General features: G+C 39.2%; 1 protein-coding gene across 1 annotated transcript in view; it reads right to left on the bottom strand.

Moving 5' to 3' along the window:
* stxbp5l (syntaxin binding protein 5L) overlaps positions 1-18,884 on the bottom strand; it is a 135,736-nt gene that overhangs the window by 42,154 nt on the left and 74,698 nt on the right. The window contains exons 6-8 of the mRNA XM_056438653.1: positions 4,785-4,848; positions 2,320-2,403; positions 797-920 (exon numbers count right to left, since the gene is read on the bottom strand). Coding sequence (XP_056294628.1) covers positions 797-920; positions 2,320-2,403; positions 4,785-4,848 — 272 coding nt within the window. The remainder of the gene's footprint in view (positions 1-796; positions 921-2,319; positions 2,404-4,784; positions 4,849-18,884) is intronic.

Genomic DNA, 18,884 nt, shown 5'->3' with positions numbered 1-18,884 from the left:
GAGACTATTCATCACCATAGATCTGACGAGGTCAGGGTGCCCTGCCAGTGCACACACCACAGCAGAGTGGGAGAGAAACAGAAAGAGGACTCATCAGAGGAAGAGCACATCGAATTACATGTGGCATGGATTTAGAGTCAAAGAACCAGAGTGGAAGTATTCTCACTCGACAGCCAAATAAGCGGCGATGACAAACATCACGCATCACAATGACTTTTTCAGATAAGCTTTGTCGGGCATTCTAAATAAGCAGACACTTGGCAGGGAGCTTGGCTTGAATACTGTGGTTACATTCACACACAAACAAAACTTGACTTCCCTTCATAATTATGTTATAATCAATTTTTCTTTTTAACATAGCAATATAAACATTTTCCAGCTGTGAAGCAGTTTCATGTTCCAGTGCACAAAGATGAAATATTCTCAACACAATAACAGTCACACTGCTATGTGATGTTTGATTTAGCACAACACATGTTTCCGTTAAGTTTAGAGATCTCATAAAAATGTTTAACCTCATATGAAACACAAACATTTGCAATTCTACAGTGCAGAACGAACGAAAACATGAAGCTGGAGCCATTTTCTGCGTGAATGTCCTGTAACTGTATGAAACTCAACCCATAGGCAAACTGTGAGGCATTCATTAATTATACCATAAATACATGAAATCAGAGATTTGTAGATGTACAGTATGCACTGTATGTTCAATTCATGTACACTAGAGCTAATTATCAAAGCTTCATTTAGTTTAGCAATAAATAAAACATCAATAAAGTGTGGCAATGTGTCTCACCATGAGGGAAGGTGACCTGGAATGGCTTTGTGGTGTTTCTGAGGTTCCACATCGACAGGCTGCCGTCTGAGTGGCTGCACATGAACTGCTTCCCTTCATGATGCCAGCCGACTGAATGGATGGCCTGCGACAATGAGACAGAGGGAACCGAGGTTAACAAATATGTCATATAGGGTATGTGTCGAAATCATATATCGAATATTGATGAGATATGATATTGAAATTTTTTTTTTTTTTTACCGTGTGAGTTTGTGTCTGTGTCTGTCGGTGGATGTGTTGTAACACCATCACAGTAAATTGACAGTCACTCTGGGATCAAACCGGTTGCTTGATTCTGCGTAGTTCTGGGTTATGAACCCAGCCGACCATGAAAATACACTTTTAATCTACAAAAACAAACTAAACACTGTAATATTGTACGTCTTTCCATCTAAACATACCTTCTACGTATTAACGGATCTAAAATTCTTTCAGAGAGCTCCTTCAAAACGTCATTCACAGCTGTTCGTGTCAAAGACGCCGAGGTCATCAGTTAAATAAAAGGGAATGCTTTAACACAATTAACTACTTAGGCTCCCACAGTTCATTTGCATTTGCACTCTTAATGTTTCCTTAACATGTTGTATTTGGGTGCATTTGATGCAATATTCTTAAAGGCAATAAAAGGTGTACAACCCAAAGAATGAAAAATGAAAAGCCAAATAACGCAATACAATACAATACATTTATTACTTGTGATCTAACCACAAGGGTCCAAAGGTTTCCAATTCCACCAGTTAGAGTGTTCAGACTACAGTCCTATCTGTGGTTTGAATTTGGCTGAAGAGGTGTGAGACAGAGACGCCATGCTTTGCTGGAGGAGATGGACATGGAACCACATAAATGAATGCAAGAAGGATGTGACTCTTCACAGGAGATGAGAACGATGGCAGCGGATGCAGAGGATAAGTGCAAATGTCTTCCGGGCAAATTGGTTTTGAGGCCACAGGGGTTAAAAAAGAAAATTGAGAGGGATCTGTATGTTTGAGAGTGATTCTGAATGTGTGTACTCATGGAATGGATATTCTCAAATTGACCTTTGAAAAAAGTCACACACAAAAATAATATATACTGTATATATATATAGAGAGAGAGAGAGAAAGAGAGGCCATTATATAAATGTAGTTGTTTGTGTAACAACACATTTTTCCCATTTAAACTTTTTTTAATATTACTATTATATAAATATAATATATATATAAATATATATTATATATATACTGTATATATACATATATATATATATACATACAAAGTATGTTATCTACTCACTACTATCAATTTCACCATTCATATATCCTTCTTCCTGCTGCGATTGCTGAAATAGGACCGAATCTTTATGATTATCATGACTCAAGAAACACCAAAAGCCTCAGAAAATGTTCCTTTTAAAGTCAGAGTGACATGGAATAGAAACAAAATGGTCCCACCTAACAGTGTTTTCGCTGTAGTTTCTTAATGCAGGACTGCAAAGGGGATCTTACCTCATCGTAGTAGATTCTGAAGTCGGCCTTCTTGCCCCGGAGGTCCCACTGTACGATTGTCCCGCTTTCAAACCCTATAAGCAGCTGCGGAGGAGATGACAAGGAATGGAACACAAGGAAGCGATGGAACACTTTTCATAGTCTAAAATAAGATGATAGGCACAGCCTACACCAACAGTACCAATGTAATTTACATATTTGCTGGAAAGAAGGAAAGCCTTATTTCCCAGTGGCACCCCAAAGAATATGTATCCTACTCCTCCTTCATCCTCTTTTAAGTCTTGTTTTTATTGAGACAAAGTTTCACACCGAGCCTGCTTGAGAGTTTTGTGGATAGATATATATGCAGGTATAATTTATAGCGAGTGTACTACTGACCATAGATAATTGACTTCCCCCCCTGCATGGTTCTTCTATTTTATGTGCATTTTGCAGAACATGTAGCAGGACATGTCAGAGGAGACTGACAATACGAGGATGTCAAATTGTAACCCTAACCCTCCGGTTGTGCACAAAGTGGAGCAATGTCTGGTATCATGACATTATTTGTCTCTGAGAATGCTGTAATTATGTTCATTTTAGATTTAAACACATATAGCTTTCATTCATTCAGAGTATGCAACACTTTGATAAAACACACACACATACAGTACATTCTCTCCACTAACAATGAAAACAGCATCACACTCATGCACGCACACATTCACACACACACACACACACACGCGCAGACCCCCCCCCCCACACACACACACAGTATAAGAGGGTGAAGCAAAGTCGACACCATCTGATCACAGATCAGAGGGGATGGGGAGTGATGTTGGAAGAGCACATCCTTTCAGAGAGTGTAGAAAGCAGCTCTCCTGCAGAGAGGACAGACTGTGTGACATCTCACAACTCAGAAGACGGCAAATAAAGGCCAAGTCAGAAAGGGAAAACAAATTCTCTCAGAAAATGTGCAACCCTAAAGCTTTACCACACCAGCAGTTCCGTTAACTCCAAGGTGCCCTGAGCATGCCCAGACATAAGTATATACACAAAGTCATGTGGCATGTGGATGCTTGTCTACTTTGATATGCACATAATAAATATGCAATGTCTTCTTACTTAAACATCATTTTTCTACAAAAGGTATTTGTGTCATCATGCTCCAGTGATGCACAATAAGAAAAACTGCATTAGAAATATACTGACATTGGCAAAAGTCATTCATGCATTGAAATAATATCACAGGAGAAGCATTAGCATTCATAATAATATATTTATACGGTCTGAATTCCAGAGGCTGGATATTGCGAGTGCTGACCAACACAGATGACTAGCTGGGCCAGCTAAATATAACTGAGCCATAACTAACGTTGTTAGTTACACCTTCTCATACTATGACAAGTCGAAATGTCTGCTGGGAAAAAGGCTAATATGTCTGATTAAAAGACATACCAGGGGCTTATCAAACTGTTAGGGTTAACGTGTTACTACAAACACTACTTACAGAAGCGAACATGAGAGTAAGATTTTTTGTACACCAGATTAATTTAAGATCATTGACTGATTTGGCTGATTCCTCTCTTATGATAATTTGGGCAAGGATGTACAGTCTGACATCTGAGGTCATTCATCAGTGTCTATTGAAAGGAAGATGTTCATTCTCAGTGCTTTAGTGAGAAGAACATGTGTGATGTCATCAGCATTTGATTTTGACGTTTTGCTCTTTTTTCAAACCGTCCACCACCGACAAAATGTGTGATTGAAATGAATGTTCTCAGCATTAATGTCCATCCAATGCTGTAAGACTTATGCCGGCGGTGTACACTATTTATGTATCACAACATATAATAGAAATCAAGCACACAATGCAAACGAAGGCTTTGAGAAACACAACTACATATTGTCCCCTCTCCAAACATCCGGGCCAATGCAACATAAAGAGGTGAAGATCATACTTTGTAGGGTGGGAACATTAAATCCTCAAACTTCTAATGTCACTTGCAGCAAATTGCCTTTTCTCGCAGTGAGTGATGGCAGAGGGCCACAGCTGCTGTACCCTTGTGTCTCGTTTTTATATGTCTTCACAGCTTGTCAAGTCTGGTTTCACACAAAGGCAGCGAAAGGCATCTAGAAAATCAATTGTCTCTTCCTTACATCAACATCCAGCTTTTATAAAGAAATGTGACTGCAGCAGCAGCTTGAAACTGAAAAACTGAACTTTCCTTAAGAATATAACATACACGGGTACTGTATAGATAATTTTTATTTTGTTCTTTCATCCAGGAAGAAAGCCAGGCTGAGAGAGTGAGAGGGAACTAATACAGGAATAGACTTGTTTTAATGTTCTGTTAGTTTTTTGTTTGTTGTACATATTTTTATTGTACATTGTAATATTTTTTAATTATGTCTGCAGTGTTTTTTGGTCTGGGAGGAGGACCAGGAGGTGTTGCTGGTGTTTTTTTTATTTGTTTACTCACCTTGCCTTCATCCTTTGGGCTGTCACTCAAATGAACCACAGGTCCTGGATGAGTTTTAGTTGACCTATAACAAGAAGGGAATATAAGGAGGAAGTGAAAAAGACAGCAGCAGTAATGCAGTCAAAGAAGACTGCAAGAAGATCCGGACACCATTATTCAGCAAGAATATGGAAGTAATAGTAAGTAAAGGCTTTTACTGTACTAACAAGTCAAAACTGGCTTTACATGCTGTGAAAGTAAATTGAGATTTTTTTCCATTAAATTTACTTGTATCGTCCAATATCACGAATCACGAATTTGCCTCAGAGGGCTAATATATACAAGTATATATAAGTTCTCATTCAATAATATTAAACTACAATACTAGGCTGCTCATGGATTCATCATAAACCATATTAAGAGTCTACTTCAACAAGACTTTCTTTGAAATAACCTAGTGACTGTTAGGTTGTAATAGTTTATTTTGATAACATCTGCAGAGGTCTTATGTTTTTAATTAATACATATAGAAAGATATTATAATAGAAAATATTAGGGAGAATATTGATATTGTTACCTTCGCATTGAAAATGCGGAAGGTTATGTTTTGATCGCCGTGTATTTATTTATTTCTTTATTTGTATGCGTGTTATTCGCATAACTAAAAAAGTATTAAACCGAATCGCATGAAATTTGGTGGGATGATTGGTTATTATCCGGGGACCATTTGATTAGATTTTGGGATCGATCGGGTCAAAGTCATGGAAAGGTCAAAATCGGGTCTCTTCTACAGGTATCCCCGAGGCCGCAAGGCTGAGGGGCGGAGGAGCCGGGAGCCGAGGAAGAGCGCCTTGAATGTTTGTTTTACACTTCCTGCCATTAAATGTTGATAACTTAATTCACGCGCGTCCAGAAGCCTGTTTTCCATCATCTGCGAAGTGCCCAGTTTCAGAACTACTTTACATGACGCATTAGAAAAATATGCGAGACACAGAGATCATTAGGAGCTGAACAAGGAGCTCCACTCCTCCGCACTCTTGAAACCCATAGAAGCCCCCACAGTTTTATATTATGCAAAGTCAATCTTAATTCCCTTGCTCAAGAACTAAACATTACCACCATACCTGTTCCACCTATATAATACTGACCAAGAGGAAAATATTGCATAATGCTGGATTTTATTAGTCCCAAAAATCAACCAAGAAGACAAACATGTTGCTGATTGATGGCCATCATCTGTCAATGTTGGGATGATAACACATTACACAGTGTTACAGAAAGGAAGGGGATGTCATGGTTTAGTGATGAGATGTTGTCCAAACCAAAATGTTCAGCCGTAAAATAAATCTAATTTAGAACCACTTGCTCACAAGGGAACTTCCAATTTAATACAATCATAATATTTTTTCACAGTGGCTGAAATGTGAGCAAATCTAGAGGTGGAAGGACATTTGTAGTTATGCCTGCTGCTGGAAGGCGATAAAAACATGAAACCACAGCAAGCACTCCATACAATTCTATACAGCAATTAAAGTAGAAATAAATTATCAACAAATCATCTGCAATACACGACACCTGTTCTGAGGTGCCACAATAGGTGAATGCCGGGAGCTAATCTTCCTCCACCAGCCATGCAGAACAAATAATACACTTAACTGAGATACTATTCCTGAGATGACATGATGCTCTTTTGACCCCAGGCCTTTTGTTGCACATCGACAAACCCACGCGCACACATGCGGACACACTACAGGTACCACGCTCCACAGTAGCTTCCTTTTGAGTTGACATGTTATTGAGGCGCACAAGAGGAAACGCTCAGCAGCGATTGAATGCTGGATAGAGTGGGATGTTTGTGCGAAGGCTTGCTTTTGTGTGTGGAAAACCATTTCCTTTGGTTAAAGAAAGCCTTCACACTGCAAAGCCAAAGATGAGAGCCGAGGACAGTTGCTGACGGACTTAGTGACTCCGGATAAAGTTTGGCTTTCAGTCTACAAGGTCAGCCTTTGAACACTCACAAAGCCAATGAAAATGTTTACAGAAATAAAGAAATAACGAATACATTAATGTAGAGCAATTGCTAAAGCTGGGATCAGCAATATATTCTGAGACCTTGTGAGGCTATATCACTGAACACGACGCTTACATATACAATACAACTGACAACACACTGATTCTATTACCAATGTGAGATGCAATACTCAAATGACGTGGTGGTATAAAGGTGTGTACTACTTTAGTGTTGCTTTCCTAAGAATACATAATATGGGAACAATTTATGTGATTTTCTTTTTCTTTTTTCTAAAAGTATCTACGCAACAAACACAATGGAAAGGCAAAGCTGCTGTGGTTGTGTTGTGGTTGCAGTAAGCTCAGTTTGGTTATTCTGCTTAGCTTCAGAGACGTAATGGTAATGTTGATGAAAAGGTATTGTCCCTGTGCTTGTTAGGCAACGATCTCTCAAGGTCAATGCCCAGAAAACACAAACTATTCAGCAATCCTGCCTGTCGTGGCTCAGAAGATCTGGAAAGAAGAGGCTCCTGTGTTGATTATCAGCAGTACAAACTCTGCATGACGGAAACACACTAGAATGAATACTATTCTTTTAAGTACAGCTCATATGAGGCTCGGAAAAAAGCAAATCAATTACTGTTTCCAGGACTTTATTATCTATGTCCTCCAGAGATTGGCACCCAAGGATGTAAGATCACATACATGTGCATGTCTCCTACATGGCTATAATATATGAAACTATCACAGAGGTGAGATGAAATGTTAAATGAAGACATGTCATGAGGTAAGCAGTGAGCTCCCGGTAGGTTTAGTATGGATGTGCAACAAATTGTCTTTGATCCTTTCATGTTGAAAACAAGTTTCTTTGTCAATCACGTTTACGTTCCATCTTGAATATGATGTGTTGTTACTGTAACTTGTGAATATTTACTTATTTCTGTAGGGAGCGTGTGTTCCAATACATATTCTAAATTATCACATTTCCATGAAGAGTGTTTTAGTGTTCTGTGGAGAAATCTGCAGAGATGAAAGCTAATATTTGGGGTTCAATATTGTACGGACTCGTATTTATACACATAAATTAGCTGCCGTGCATTAGTTGTGCAAATTGTCTGTCATGCTATTTTAGGTTAAAAAGTTGGTGGAAATTAAATAAAAATGTTAAGAGAGCTGTTGAACAATAATATGTTGAGTTTTAGCTGGTTTACTCATTTGTAAAGTTGATCTCATGCAGAAGGCTCTTCCAGAAGATTCCTCAACATCCCTTCAACTCAGTCAAACCTTAACAAGCTTACATTTTTCCTTTGAGTTTTTTTCCTCTAAAGAACTTCACAGTGTTATTTTTTATTTTTTCATGTGATCCTAACAGATAACTTTGTATTCATGTTTTCCTTTGGCACAACAGCCAACAATTCACCACTACACAGCTTAAGATGCGGCTCTTCTCCTTCATTTTCCATTTACCCTTTTCCAGATATGATCTGTAACAAAATACATCATTTATTAAAAGAGCGTTTCATTTCCTCCTTCATCGGACTCAACAAATCACAACACATATTTTGTTTTCTATTACTTTTTCCTCTCCCTGTGCTATGGAAACATACTAATAACAAGCAGAATGCTAACAAGGTTATTATCGCTGCCTCCTCGTGGATCCTGAATGCCCCCGGAACACACTCAGAGACACTGGTTAACATTCTCCAAATGAAAAGGACAAGAAGGGATACAAAAAATGCCTTTGAGATGAATGATAATCCAGGTTACACTGAAGATAGGTCTTGAATTAGTTGTATGGCTTTGTCTCCACAGTGATGGTGACACGGAGACAGTGCACTTTGTGATTCTTGTGTCGTGCACAACACCAACAAGACGTTAAACCAGGCAGGATAAGATTTCTTTCCAACAGTATTTGCAAACTATTGGTATATTTTAGGAGACAGGGGTTGCTGTATTTTTCTGGAACCATGTGGATGCTGAAAGCTCATTACTTATTTTACAATCTCAATAATAAAAATAGCCAAATATGCCAATGTTGATTACGGATGACTTGATGCCAGACGAGAACAGAATTCTGCTCATCACGGGAATCTATGAACTGAGCTGCCGTGTTTTTTCCACTTCTCCTTGCATCTCATTTCGGAATAAATTTCCCGAAGATTAAATTGTGCATTAAATATGCTGCAAGATCCCATTTGAATTTCAATGAGAACCCGGACCTCCTGTTTGGGCACAGTGGTCCCACTTGAATTGTTACCATAACAGATTATTTTCAAGAGAGCGTACTTTGGTCTGTATTAAATGAATGCACCTGTGAATTGGCTGTCACACAAACAAACACTGCGTGGAACACAAACTCAAACAAACACGCAACAAATACTGTGTGACTCACACTGCGATGTTTGTACACAATAGAAAGATTGGATGAGTTAAGAAGTCCCCGCTCATCCCTATTCATGTTTGATGGAAAAACTCCCCAGCCAAGCTACGAAGCTCCCCGGTCGCTCTGTGTTGATGAAAGAATGTTCTTTCTCTCGGTCAACTTTCAATGAACTTCACTTCAGAAAAGGTGCAGAGTGCTGACGGTTAGAAATAGAGAATATCTTACAGCGTACGCTCAACCAAACCATAATACAGAGTGTGCAGAAACCTATTGTTGAGTGGGTTGTGTACTCTACCCACTTTAGTCAGTATATTTACCTAATATGTGACAATGCTGAATCCAAAAGGTGTTATATATTCTGTTGACTGACATTTCTGCAAATTGTAATATTATTCGAACACAACCCTCACCATTTTAAGTAATTTATTCGTTAAAGGCACCTGGTGATAATGGCACCTCTTTGGTCCCATCAGCAGCTAGTTAGATGAGCTTCTCTTCCCTTTCTAGGCCGGATGATAGCAAAGATCCAAGTTCCAAAATGTCAGTAACTCTTCTGTAAATATTCTGATTAAATCGGGTGCACCATGTGTCAGTGGGTCATGGCAAGAGTAGTTTCCCACTCTCTCTATTGTGTTTTTTGGGAGGGCTTATTGGTTACAAGATATTTATATCTACTGAATATCTGAACATTTATAATTTTGTATCAAAGTACAAGATAATTTAATTGTCTAAATACTGTTAAGTAACACAACAGTCTCTTTCTCTCTGGACACAGTGGCTGAATGCTTTACAAGAAAGAAAAAGAAAGAACAAGTCTCACTTGACTCTTGCTGCAAAGACAGAGAGGAACTGTGCTCGTAACAATGTGCATACCCAAGGGGTTTCCTCCAGGAAACTGGTTAGTGCAGGTAGTAAAAAAAAGAAGGTAAATTGATTGTAAATAAATGGCATTTACTCACAAATTCATACACTGATGCTGGCTGACCCACCATGCAAGGCACGGGGATTAATGTCTTCCCTAAGCAAACTTATAGACACCGTAATTTTCTCTGGCCCTCTCCCAAATTTGCAGACAGACGAATTGTATAGCCGAATGTCGTCTTTCAACCGCTGGCTGTCGAGGTGGTGCCCAGCGAATAATGTGGGCTACGTAGACAACTGGAAGACTTTCTGGGGAAAACCTGATCTGATGAGGAGAGACGGCATTCATCCCACGTTGGACGGAGCGCGTCTCATTTCTGCGAATATGACCAAGTTGATCACCGGACTTAATCTATGACAACCCAGGGTTCAGATCAGGAACCGGGAGCAGAGTTGTAGTTTAACACCCTTCTCTGCTCTTCCATTCGAGCAGTTACCCACCCTTGACTTTAGAGTAGAGACTGTGTCTGTCCCACGGCCACTTCAATTAAATAAATCAAAAGTAAGCAGAAGAGGAGTCGTACACAATAACCTTATACAAGTTAACACCATTATTTCAGCAGTGCAACAAAATAGGTCTATTAAATGTGGTCTCCTAAATATTCGATCTCTGTCATCTAAAGCTGTGTTACTGAATGATTTAATATCAGATAATCACATTGATTTATGTTGCCTAACTGAAACCTGGCTGAGCCATGAAGAATATGTCTGCCTGAATGAATCGACTCCTCCAAGTCATATTAATACTCACATTCCTCGAGGCACCGGTCGAGGAGGTGGAGTAGCAGCCATCTTTGAATCGAGCCTATTAATTAATCCTCAACCAAAATTACACTACACCTCATTTGAAAGCCTTGTTCTTAGTCTTTCACAACCAACCTGGAAAACACTACAGCCAATTCGATTTGTGATTCTGTACCGGTCACCAGGTCCATATTCAGAGTTTATATCTGAATTCTCAGAATTTATATCAAGTTTGGTTCTTAAAACCGATAAAGTTATTATTGTTGGAGATTTTAATATCCATGTGGATGTTGATAATGATTGCCTTAGTGCTGCATTCATCTCCTTGTTGGACTCGATTGGCTTCTGTCAGAGAGTACAGAAACCCACTCACAGCTTTGGCCACACGCTTGATCTTGTTCTTACTTATGGCGTTGACATTGAGCATTTGAACGTCTTCCCACAGAATCCTCTTCTGTCAGACCACAACCTCATAACTTTTGAATTTATACTACCGGAGTGTACTCCGTTAGTCAAAAGTTTCTACACTAGATGTCTAACTGATAGTGCTGTAGCTAAATTTAAAGAAGCGATTCCTTCTGTATTTGATTCGATACCACGTCTCAATATAACAGAGGACTCCTGGTCTAACTTTAGTCCGTCCCAGATTGATCATCTTGTTGACAGTGCCATAGGCTCTCTGAGAATGACACTGGACTCGATAGCCCCTCTGAAGAAGAAGACAGTGAGGAAGAGGAGGTTTGCTCCCTGGTATAACCCTCAGACCCGCAAACTGAAGCAAACGTCACGAAAGCTTGAACGCATATGGCGTTCAACTAATCTCGAAGAATCCCGCTTAGTTTGGCGAGATAGTCTTAAAACATATAAGAAGGCCCTCCGTAATGCCAGAGCAGCCTATTACTCATCAATAATAGAAAAAAATAAAACAACCCCAGGTTTCTCTTCAGCACTGTAGCCAGGCTGACAGAGAGTCACAGCTCTGTGGAGCCGAGCATTCCTATAAACCTTAGTGGTAATGACTTTATGAACTTCTTTAATGAAAAGATTTTAACTATTAGGGACAAGATTAATAATCTCTTGCCCATAACCAGTGCCAATCTGTCCTCAAGTGGAATGGCCTTGTAAACCGCTGTATGCCCTGGTGTATATTTGGAGGGATTTTCTCCTATCAACCGTGACCAATTATTCTCAACGGTTTCTACTTCGAACACGTCTACCTGTCTCTTGGACCCCATCCCGACGAGGCTGCTTAAAGACGTTTTGCCTTTAATTGGCGGCTCTCTATTAGATATTATCAATGTGTCTCTGCTAACAGGCCACGTACCACACTCCTTCAAGGTGGCTGTTATTAAACCTCTCCTGAAGAAGCCCACTCTGGATCCAGAGGTATTGGCTAACTACAGACCGATCTCTAACCTCCCCTTCCTCTCCAAGATCCTTGAGAAAGTGGTCGCAAATCAGTTGTGCGACTTTCTACATCATAATAGTTTATTTGAGAAATTTCAATCAGGATTTAGAAAACACCACAGCACCGAGACGGCACTGGTGAAAATTACAAATGACCTCTTAATGGCAGCAGATAAAGGACTCCTCTCTGTCCTGGTCTTGTTAGACCTTAGTGCTGCATTCGACACCATTGACCATGACATCCTGTTACAGAGACTGGAGCAGTCGATTGGCATTTCAGGCACGGCACTAATTTGGTTTAAATCCTATTTAGCAGATCGATCTCAGTTTGTATTTGTAAACGATGACGCCTGGATAACCACCAACGTTAATCACGGAGTTCCACAAGGTTCTGTGCTTGGACCAATTTTATTTACCTTATACATGCTTCCTTTGGGCAATATTATCAGGAAACACTCCATAAACTTTCATTGTTATGCAGATGACACTCAACTATATTTATCGATAAAACCAGAGGAGAGCAACCAACTCTGTAAAATTCAAGCATGTCTTAAAGACATAAAAACATGGATGACCTGCAACTTCTTGATGTTAAACTCAGACAAAACCAAGTAATTTTAATCGGCCCTGAGCACCTCAGAGATCAATTATCTGGTGATGTGGATTCTGTAGACGGCATTGCCCTGGCATCCAACACCACTGTAAAGAATCTTGGCGTTATCTTTGATCGGGACTTGTCCTTTAACTCCCACGTAAAGCAAATCTCAAGGACTGCATTCTTTCATCTACGTAATATTTCAAAAATCAGGCACATCTTGTCTCAAAAAGATGCAGAAAAATTGGTTCACGCGTTCGTTACTTCGAGACTGGATTACTGCAACTCCTTATTAGCAGGCTGCTCTAATAAATCTCTTAGGTCCCTCCAGTTGATCCAGAATGCTGCAGCTCGTGTTCTCACTAAAACTAAGAAAAGAGATCACATCACTCCTGCACTAGCTGCTCTGCACTGGCTCCCAGTAAAATCAAGAATCACTTTAGATATTGGAGGATCAACATCTCATTGTTGGCAGACACTCAAACCAAACTAGAAATACAATCCGGTCTATCTGAGTACTTCTCCATAAATGATGATGGTAATGTTTCTCCCTCAATATTATGGGATGCAGGAAAGGCCACAATAAGAGGCAACATTATTGCTATAGGATCCAGGATCAAGAAACAAAGACTAGCGAAACAACAAAATCTGGAGCGTGAATTAAAAAAATTAGAGAGAGAACACAAGATGCATAGAAAAGAGGATACATTAAAAATGCTCAAGGAAGTTAGGTTACAATTGGACGAGGCACTATCATATAAGGCAGAAGGAGCTCTCAGGTATATCAACAGAAACTACTACGAAATGGGAAATAAAGCTAGCAGGTTGCTGGCTTTCCAACTCCAAAAAACACAATCTAACCGTGCAATACCTAAAGTTAAAAACCCTGAATCTAACTGTCTGGAAACTGACCCTAAGGAAATATCAGATGCCTTTGCAAAATATTACAAACAATTATATAAGAGTCAAGAACAAGAATCAAAGAAGGAAAAAATAGAAGAGTTTTTGAAACCCCTCAAAATGACCAAAATGTCAAATGAGGAAGCAACTAAATTAGTAGATCCCATCACACAAGATGAAATTAAAGAAACCATTGCTAAACAAAAAAACAACAAATCACCGGGAACATCTGGATTCACTGGAGAATATTACAAAGCCTTTGTGAACGACCTCACTCCTATATTATGCAAAATATATAATTATGTACTAAAAATGAGAGATCCACCGAAATCATGGTCTGAAGCCATCATTACGGTCCTACATAAAGAAGGAAAAGATCCCTTGCAGTGCACCAGTTACCGCCCAATAAGCCTCTTATGTGTAGACTATAAAATCCTGACGTCCATCCTGGCGGCCAGAACACAAAAATATATAACAAAATTAATAAAACCAGACCAAACTGGATTCATCCTAGGCCGTCAAGGAACAAACAACATAAGAAAAGCCCTAAATTTACAATCAATAGCGTCAAGAGACGGACAACATGCAATGCTTCTCGGCTTAGATGCCGAAAAGGCATTTGATAGAGTTGACTGGTTATTCCTGGAACAAACATTGATAGAGATGGGATTCGGCGAAGAATTTGTTAGCTGGATCAACTTGTTGTATAGAGACCCAAGATCAAGAGTCAGAGTGAATGGTCACTGCTCAGAATTTTTTAAGGTGGAGAGGGGCGTGAGACAGGGGGATTCACTGTCACCCATCCTCTTTGTACTTAGTATTGAACCTCTTGCAGAAGCTATACGCCAAAACTTACAAATTCAAGGAATAGTGGACGAAAGCGGAACAGACCATAAAATAGCTCTGTTTGCAGATGACATTTTGCTTTTTATAAAAAACCCTCTTCTCTCCATTCCTGTACTTATGCAGTGTCTGCACAAATACGGCTCAGTATCGGGGTATAAAATTAATGAAAACAAATCAGAGGCGATGATGATATCTGGAATCTGGCCCACACAGTTGAATGAGGATGTTTCCTTTCACTGGTCTAAACAAGGATTTCGATATTTGGGAATTAATATTACACCTAGCTTCACACAGCTGTTTGATGCCAATTACAATAAGTTAATCAAACAAATAAAAAATGACCTGACACGTTGGCAAATTCTCCCTCTTTCATTGTTTGGTCGAGTGGAGACGGTGAAAATGAATGTGTTACCCAGACTCCTCTTTTTGTTTCAGTCTCTACCAGTGGCAGTACCAGTTTCCATCTTCAATATGTTAAATAAACTAATCTCAAAATTCATCTGGCAGAATAAGAAACCCAGAATAAGACTGAAAACACTGCTTCTACCCAAAGAAAAAGGAGGTCTCGGCCTACCAAACCTGAAACTATATTACTGGGCAGCACAACTAACGGCTATAGTGGCATGGATTGGAAATGACCAGGAGACAGGATGGACCCAGATAGAACAGAGCACAGCTAAGGGTATATCTATATCAACATTGCCTTTTATTGATATCAAATCATTTAACAAAATTAAAATAAAAAACGAATGGATAAAACACACACTGAAGATTTGGACAATAATTAAAAAGAAGCTTGAAGGACCCAGTTCACTCTCAAGGGCTATGCCACTTGTAGGCAACATAGAATTCCCTCCCTCGATATGGGATGGTGGATTTAGACAGTGGGCTGTAAAAGGTCTTAAAACCATCAACCAATTATTTGATGGAACAGAACTCAAATCATTTTCTCAGCTGCAAGAACAGTATACACTTCCATCAAAGGACCTGTATAGATACCTTCAAATGAGACACTACATTACAAACCATAAAGACAGACAGTTAGTTTAAAAAAAAACTAATGTAATGGAAGACTATTTTATTAGTATAGCAGAAAACGGCTTTCCAACTAAAAACCACATCTCCCACATATATAGAAGGCTTACAGCTGACAGAACACAAAATACGTTGAACATCAAGGAAAAGTGGGAATTGGAATTAAATGTTATAATTGAAGATGCAACATGGGAAGATCTGTGCAACAAATGTCATAAAGGAATCAATAGCCAATTATGGAAAGAATTTGATTGGAAACTAAAAGTCAGATATTTTAATACACCTCTTGTAATCTCTAAATATGTGCAGGATCCTTCAGCTCCATTATGCTGGAGAAAATGTGGAAAAATAGGAGATCACACGCATATCTTTTGGGACTGCCCAGTAGTCAAAGGTTTTTGGAAAAATATAAAAAAAGAAATCAATAGAATTATTGAAGTGGAGGTACCCTCAGACCCATTAATATATGTGCTGGGGTCTATACCAAGAGATTTAGGGGACACCAATCTGAGGTATATTCTCCGCATACTTTTAATGATTGCCAGAAAAACAATAACTCTGAACTGGAAAGATGCAAAACCACCAACCATAACTCAGTGGAGACAGAGATTAAACCAGGTCCATACAATGGAAAAAATGACTGCAAAATTACAAATGACATTAGATATCTTCACAAGAAGATGGGCGTGCGTGACGTTATATCTAGAGTCGATATTGGATGTAGATAGTATAACTGAGAGGGGTTGATGTTGTACACATACAGTGCAACTGCAAAACAAAGAGGTCTATGAAAAATCTGGGTATGAAATGAATGTCTGTTGTTTTTTAATTTTCTATTTTTTACTTTTCACATTAATGCCTTTTATCTTTCTTTAGTTATTTTACTTGGTACTCCATGCTTACCATTTGGTGTTATGTAGTTTGATAGTTTAGTCCTTTCCTCCCTCCTCATTGGGTCCTACTCTTGGAGGGTAGAAACATGTGGGAGGGGATGGGTGGGAATCTTTGGCGGGTGTTTATGTGGATATGGATGGACTTGGATGTGCTGATTTTATTTTGTTGTAGATATATTACTTTTTGTTGTTGTTTTTTTGTTGTTGTTTTTTTGGTGTTTATTTTTTTAAATTTTGTTTCTTCTTTCTCTTTTTTTCTTTTTCTTTTATAGATGTCAAGGAATAATCTGTTTGTGGAAAATGCAAAATAAAAAGTTATAAAAAAAAAAAAAAATCTTCTCTTAACCTACAAAGCCTTGATTGGTGATGCTCCATCATATCTTAAGGAGCTTGTAGTACCATATTGCCCCACTAGAGAGCTACGCTCACTAAATGCGGGACTACTTGTAGTTCCTAGAGTCTTAAAAAGTAGAATGGGAGCCAGAGCCTTTAGTTATCAAGCTCCTCTTTTATGGAACCAGCTTCCAATTTCAGTCCGGGAGGCAGACACAGTCACCTCGTTTAAGAGTAGACTTAAGACCTTCCTCTTTGACAGAGCTTATAGTTAGGGCTGAATCAGGTTTGCCCTGGTCCAGCCCCTTGATATGCTGCTATAGGCTTATAGCTGCCGGGGACGTTTAGGATGCACTGAGTACCTATCTCCTCTTTCTCTCTCCTTAAGGATGAATTTTCATCTTTCAATCACACGTTACTAACTCTGCTTTCTCCCCGGAAGTCCTTTTGACTTTACGTCTCATGGGGTCATCGGACCCTATGAGACGGCATATATCCTATCTGCCTGATGGATCGTCTGGGTCGTGGAATTCCTGCTCATGACTACGCCACTGTCCTGTTGAGACTCCGCCCACTCCTCCTCCCCACCGCCATCTGCCTGATGGATCGTGGAGGTCTCCATCGTGGAATATGCCTACTATGAACTATTCATACACTCTGTCATATTCATTGAATGTATTTTAACTCTAAATCTGTCCTTCTGTACACATTACATCTATTGCATCTGTCCATCCTAGGAGAGGGATCCTCCTCTGTTGCTCTCCTGCAGGTTTCTTCCCTTTTTTTCCCCCCTGAAGGGTTATTTGGGAGTTTTTCCTGGTCCGATGTGAGGTTTTGGGGCAGGGATGTCTATGTGTACAGATTGTAAAGCACTCCGAGACAAATTAGTAATTTGTGAAATTGGGCTATACAAATAAACTGAATTGAATTGAATAGAGATATGGACAGGAGTAGATGGGGATAAAACCACTAACCTTGTAATTAAAGGACAACGCCCTCTACCTTCTGATTGGATTTATTATCTGCCTGTGGTAAACCATATGACTGGTATTATAAATGGAAAACTAAAACAAAAAATATCAGTCTGTCTGTGTGTTATTTGCATATCTCGAGTACTCATCTGATGTACTTCACACTGGTTGGTGTGACCCCGTGGGGGGCTTTGTTGAATTTGGTGTTAAAAAAATAATAAGCTTGGAATAAACAAACCAACAACGTTCTGTATAGCCGTGGGGGGCGGAGCTTAAGGGCTCTTCGGACTTGAATATGTTGTTAGCAGATTGACGACTAACGTTTAAACCCAACTCTTCATCCCTTCCCCACAGCACAACCGGCACCAGCAGCCAAGCACTCGGCCTGCTCTGAAGGTTGAACACATTCTGAACGGCCACACACGATGCACGGGCATGCCACCTTACATCGCTGTACGCAGCTTCCAGGAGCCGAGCAATGGGCTTGCTCCGGATAGGCTCACGTTAAATAAACTTCAATATTAGCAGACTGTTTGCAGAAAATATTGTACACGCCATAGGCACTATTTTTTTTCCATAGTGAAAAGGAAGGATTCAGGATGCACAATATAGCAAAAAAAAATGTCAAACTCAGAAATTTTAGATTTAAATAGAATGAAAGCAGTTAGTAAATATAGCCAGCTACAAAGTAAATTTTGCACACTAGATCTGTTAATTTTTTCACGTGAATCAAGCAGATTGTTACACATCTCATCTTGTAATTATTTAGCTACTAGATGAAGGCATAACCCGTGTCTTTACCCTCTAAAGTAAAGACCTTCATGTGGTATATGGACATGGTGCAACAGCTCTTTAATATTTAATAATACGTTTCATTAACATGAAATAGTATTTAATCTGTTGTTTAGAGGACACGCTACTGGAGGATATCATTTTACTCCATTGTAATTATTTTGCAAGTAATTATCAAGTAATTAATTGAGTACTACTAACTAATACTTACACATAAAACAAAACAAAAAAATGTAAACCTTCACAGATGGAAGAAAGTTATTTAATGTGATGGGCAAAAGTCCTCGGTTC

The sequence above is a fragment of the Pseudoliparis swirei genome, chromosome 2 (genome assembly GCF_029220125.1).
Source record: "Pseudoliparis swirei isolate HS2019 ecotype Mariana Trench chromosome 2, NWPU_hadal_v1, whole genome shotgun sequence".
Taxonomy (NCBI): Eukaryota; Metazoa; Chordata; class Actinopteri; order Perciformes; family Liparidae; genus Pseudoliparis; species Pseudoliparis swirei.
This window is presented reverse-complemented; position numbering and strand designations above follow the sequence as displayed.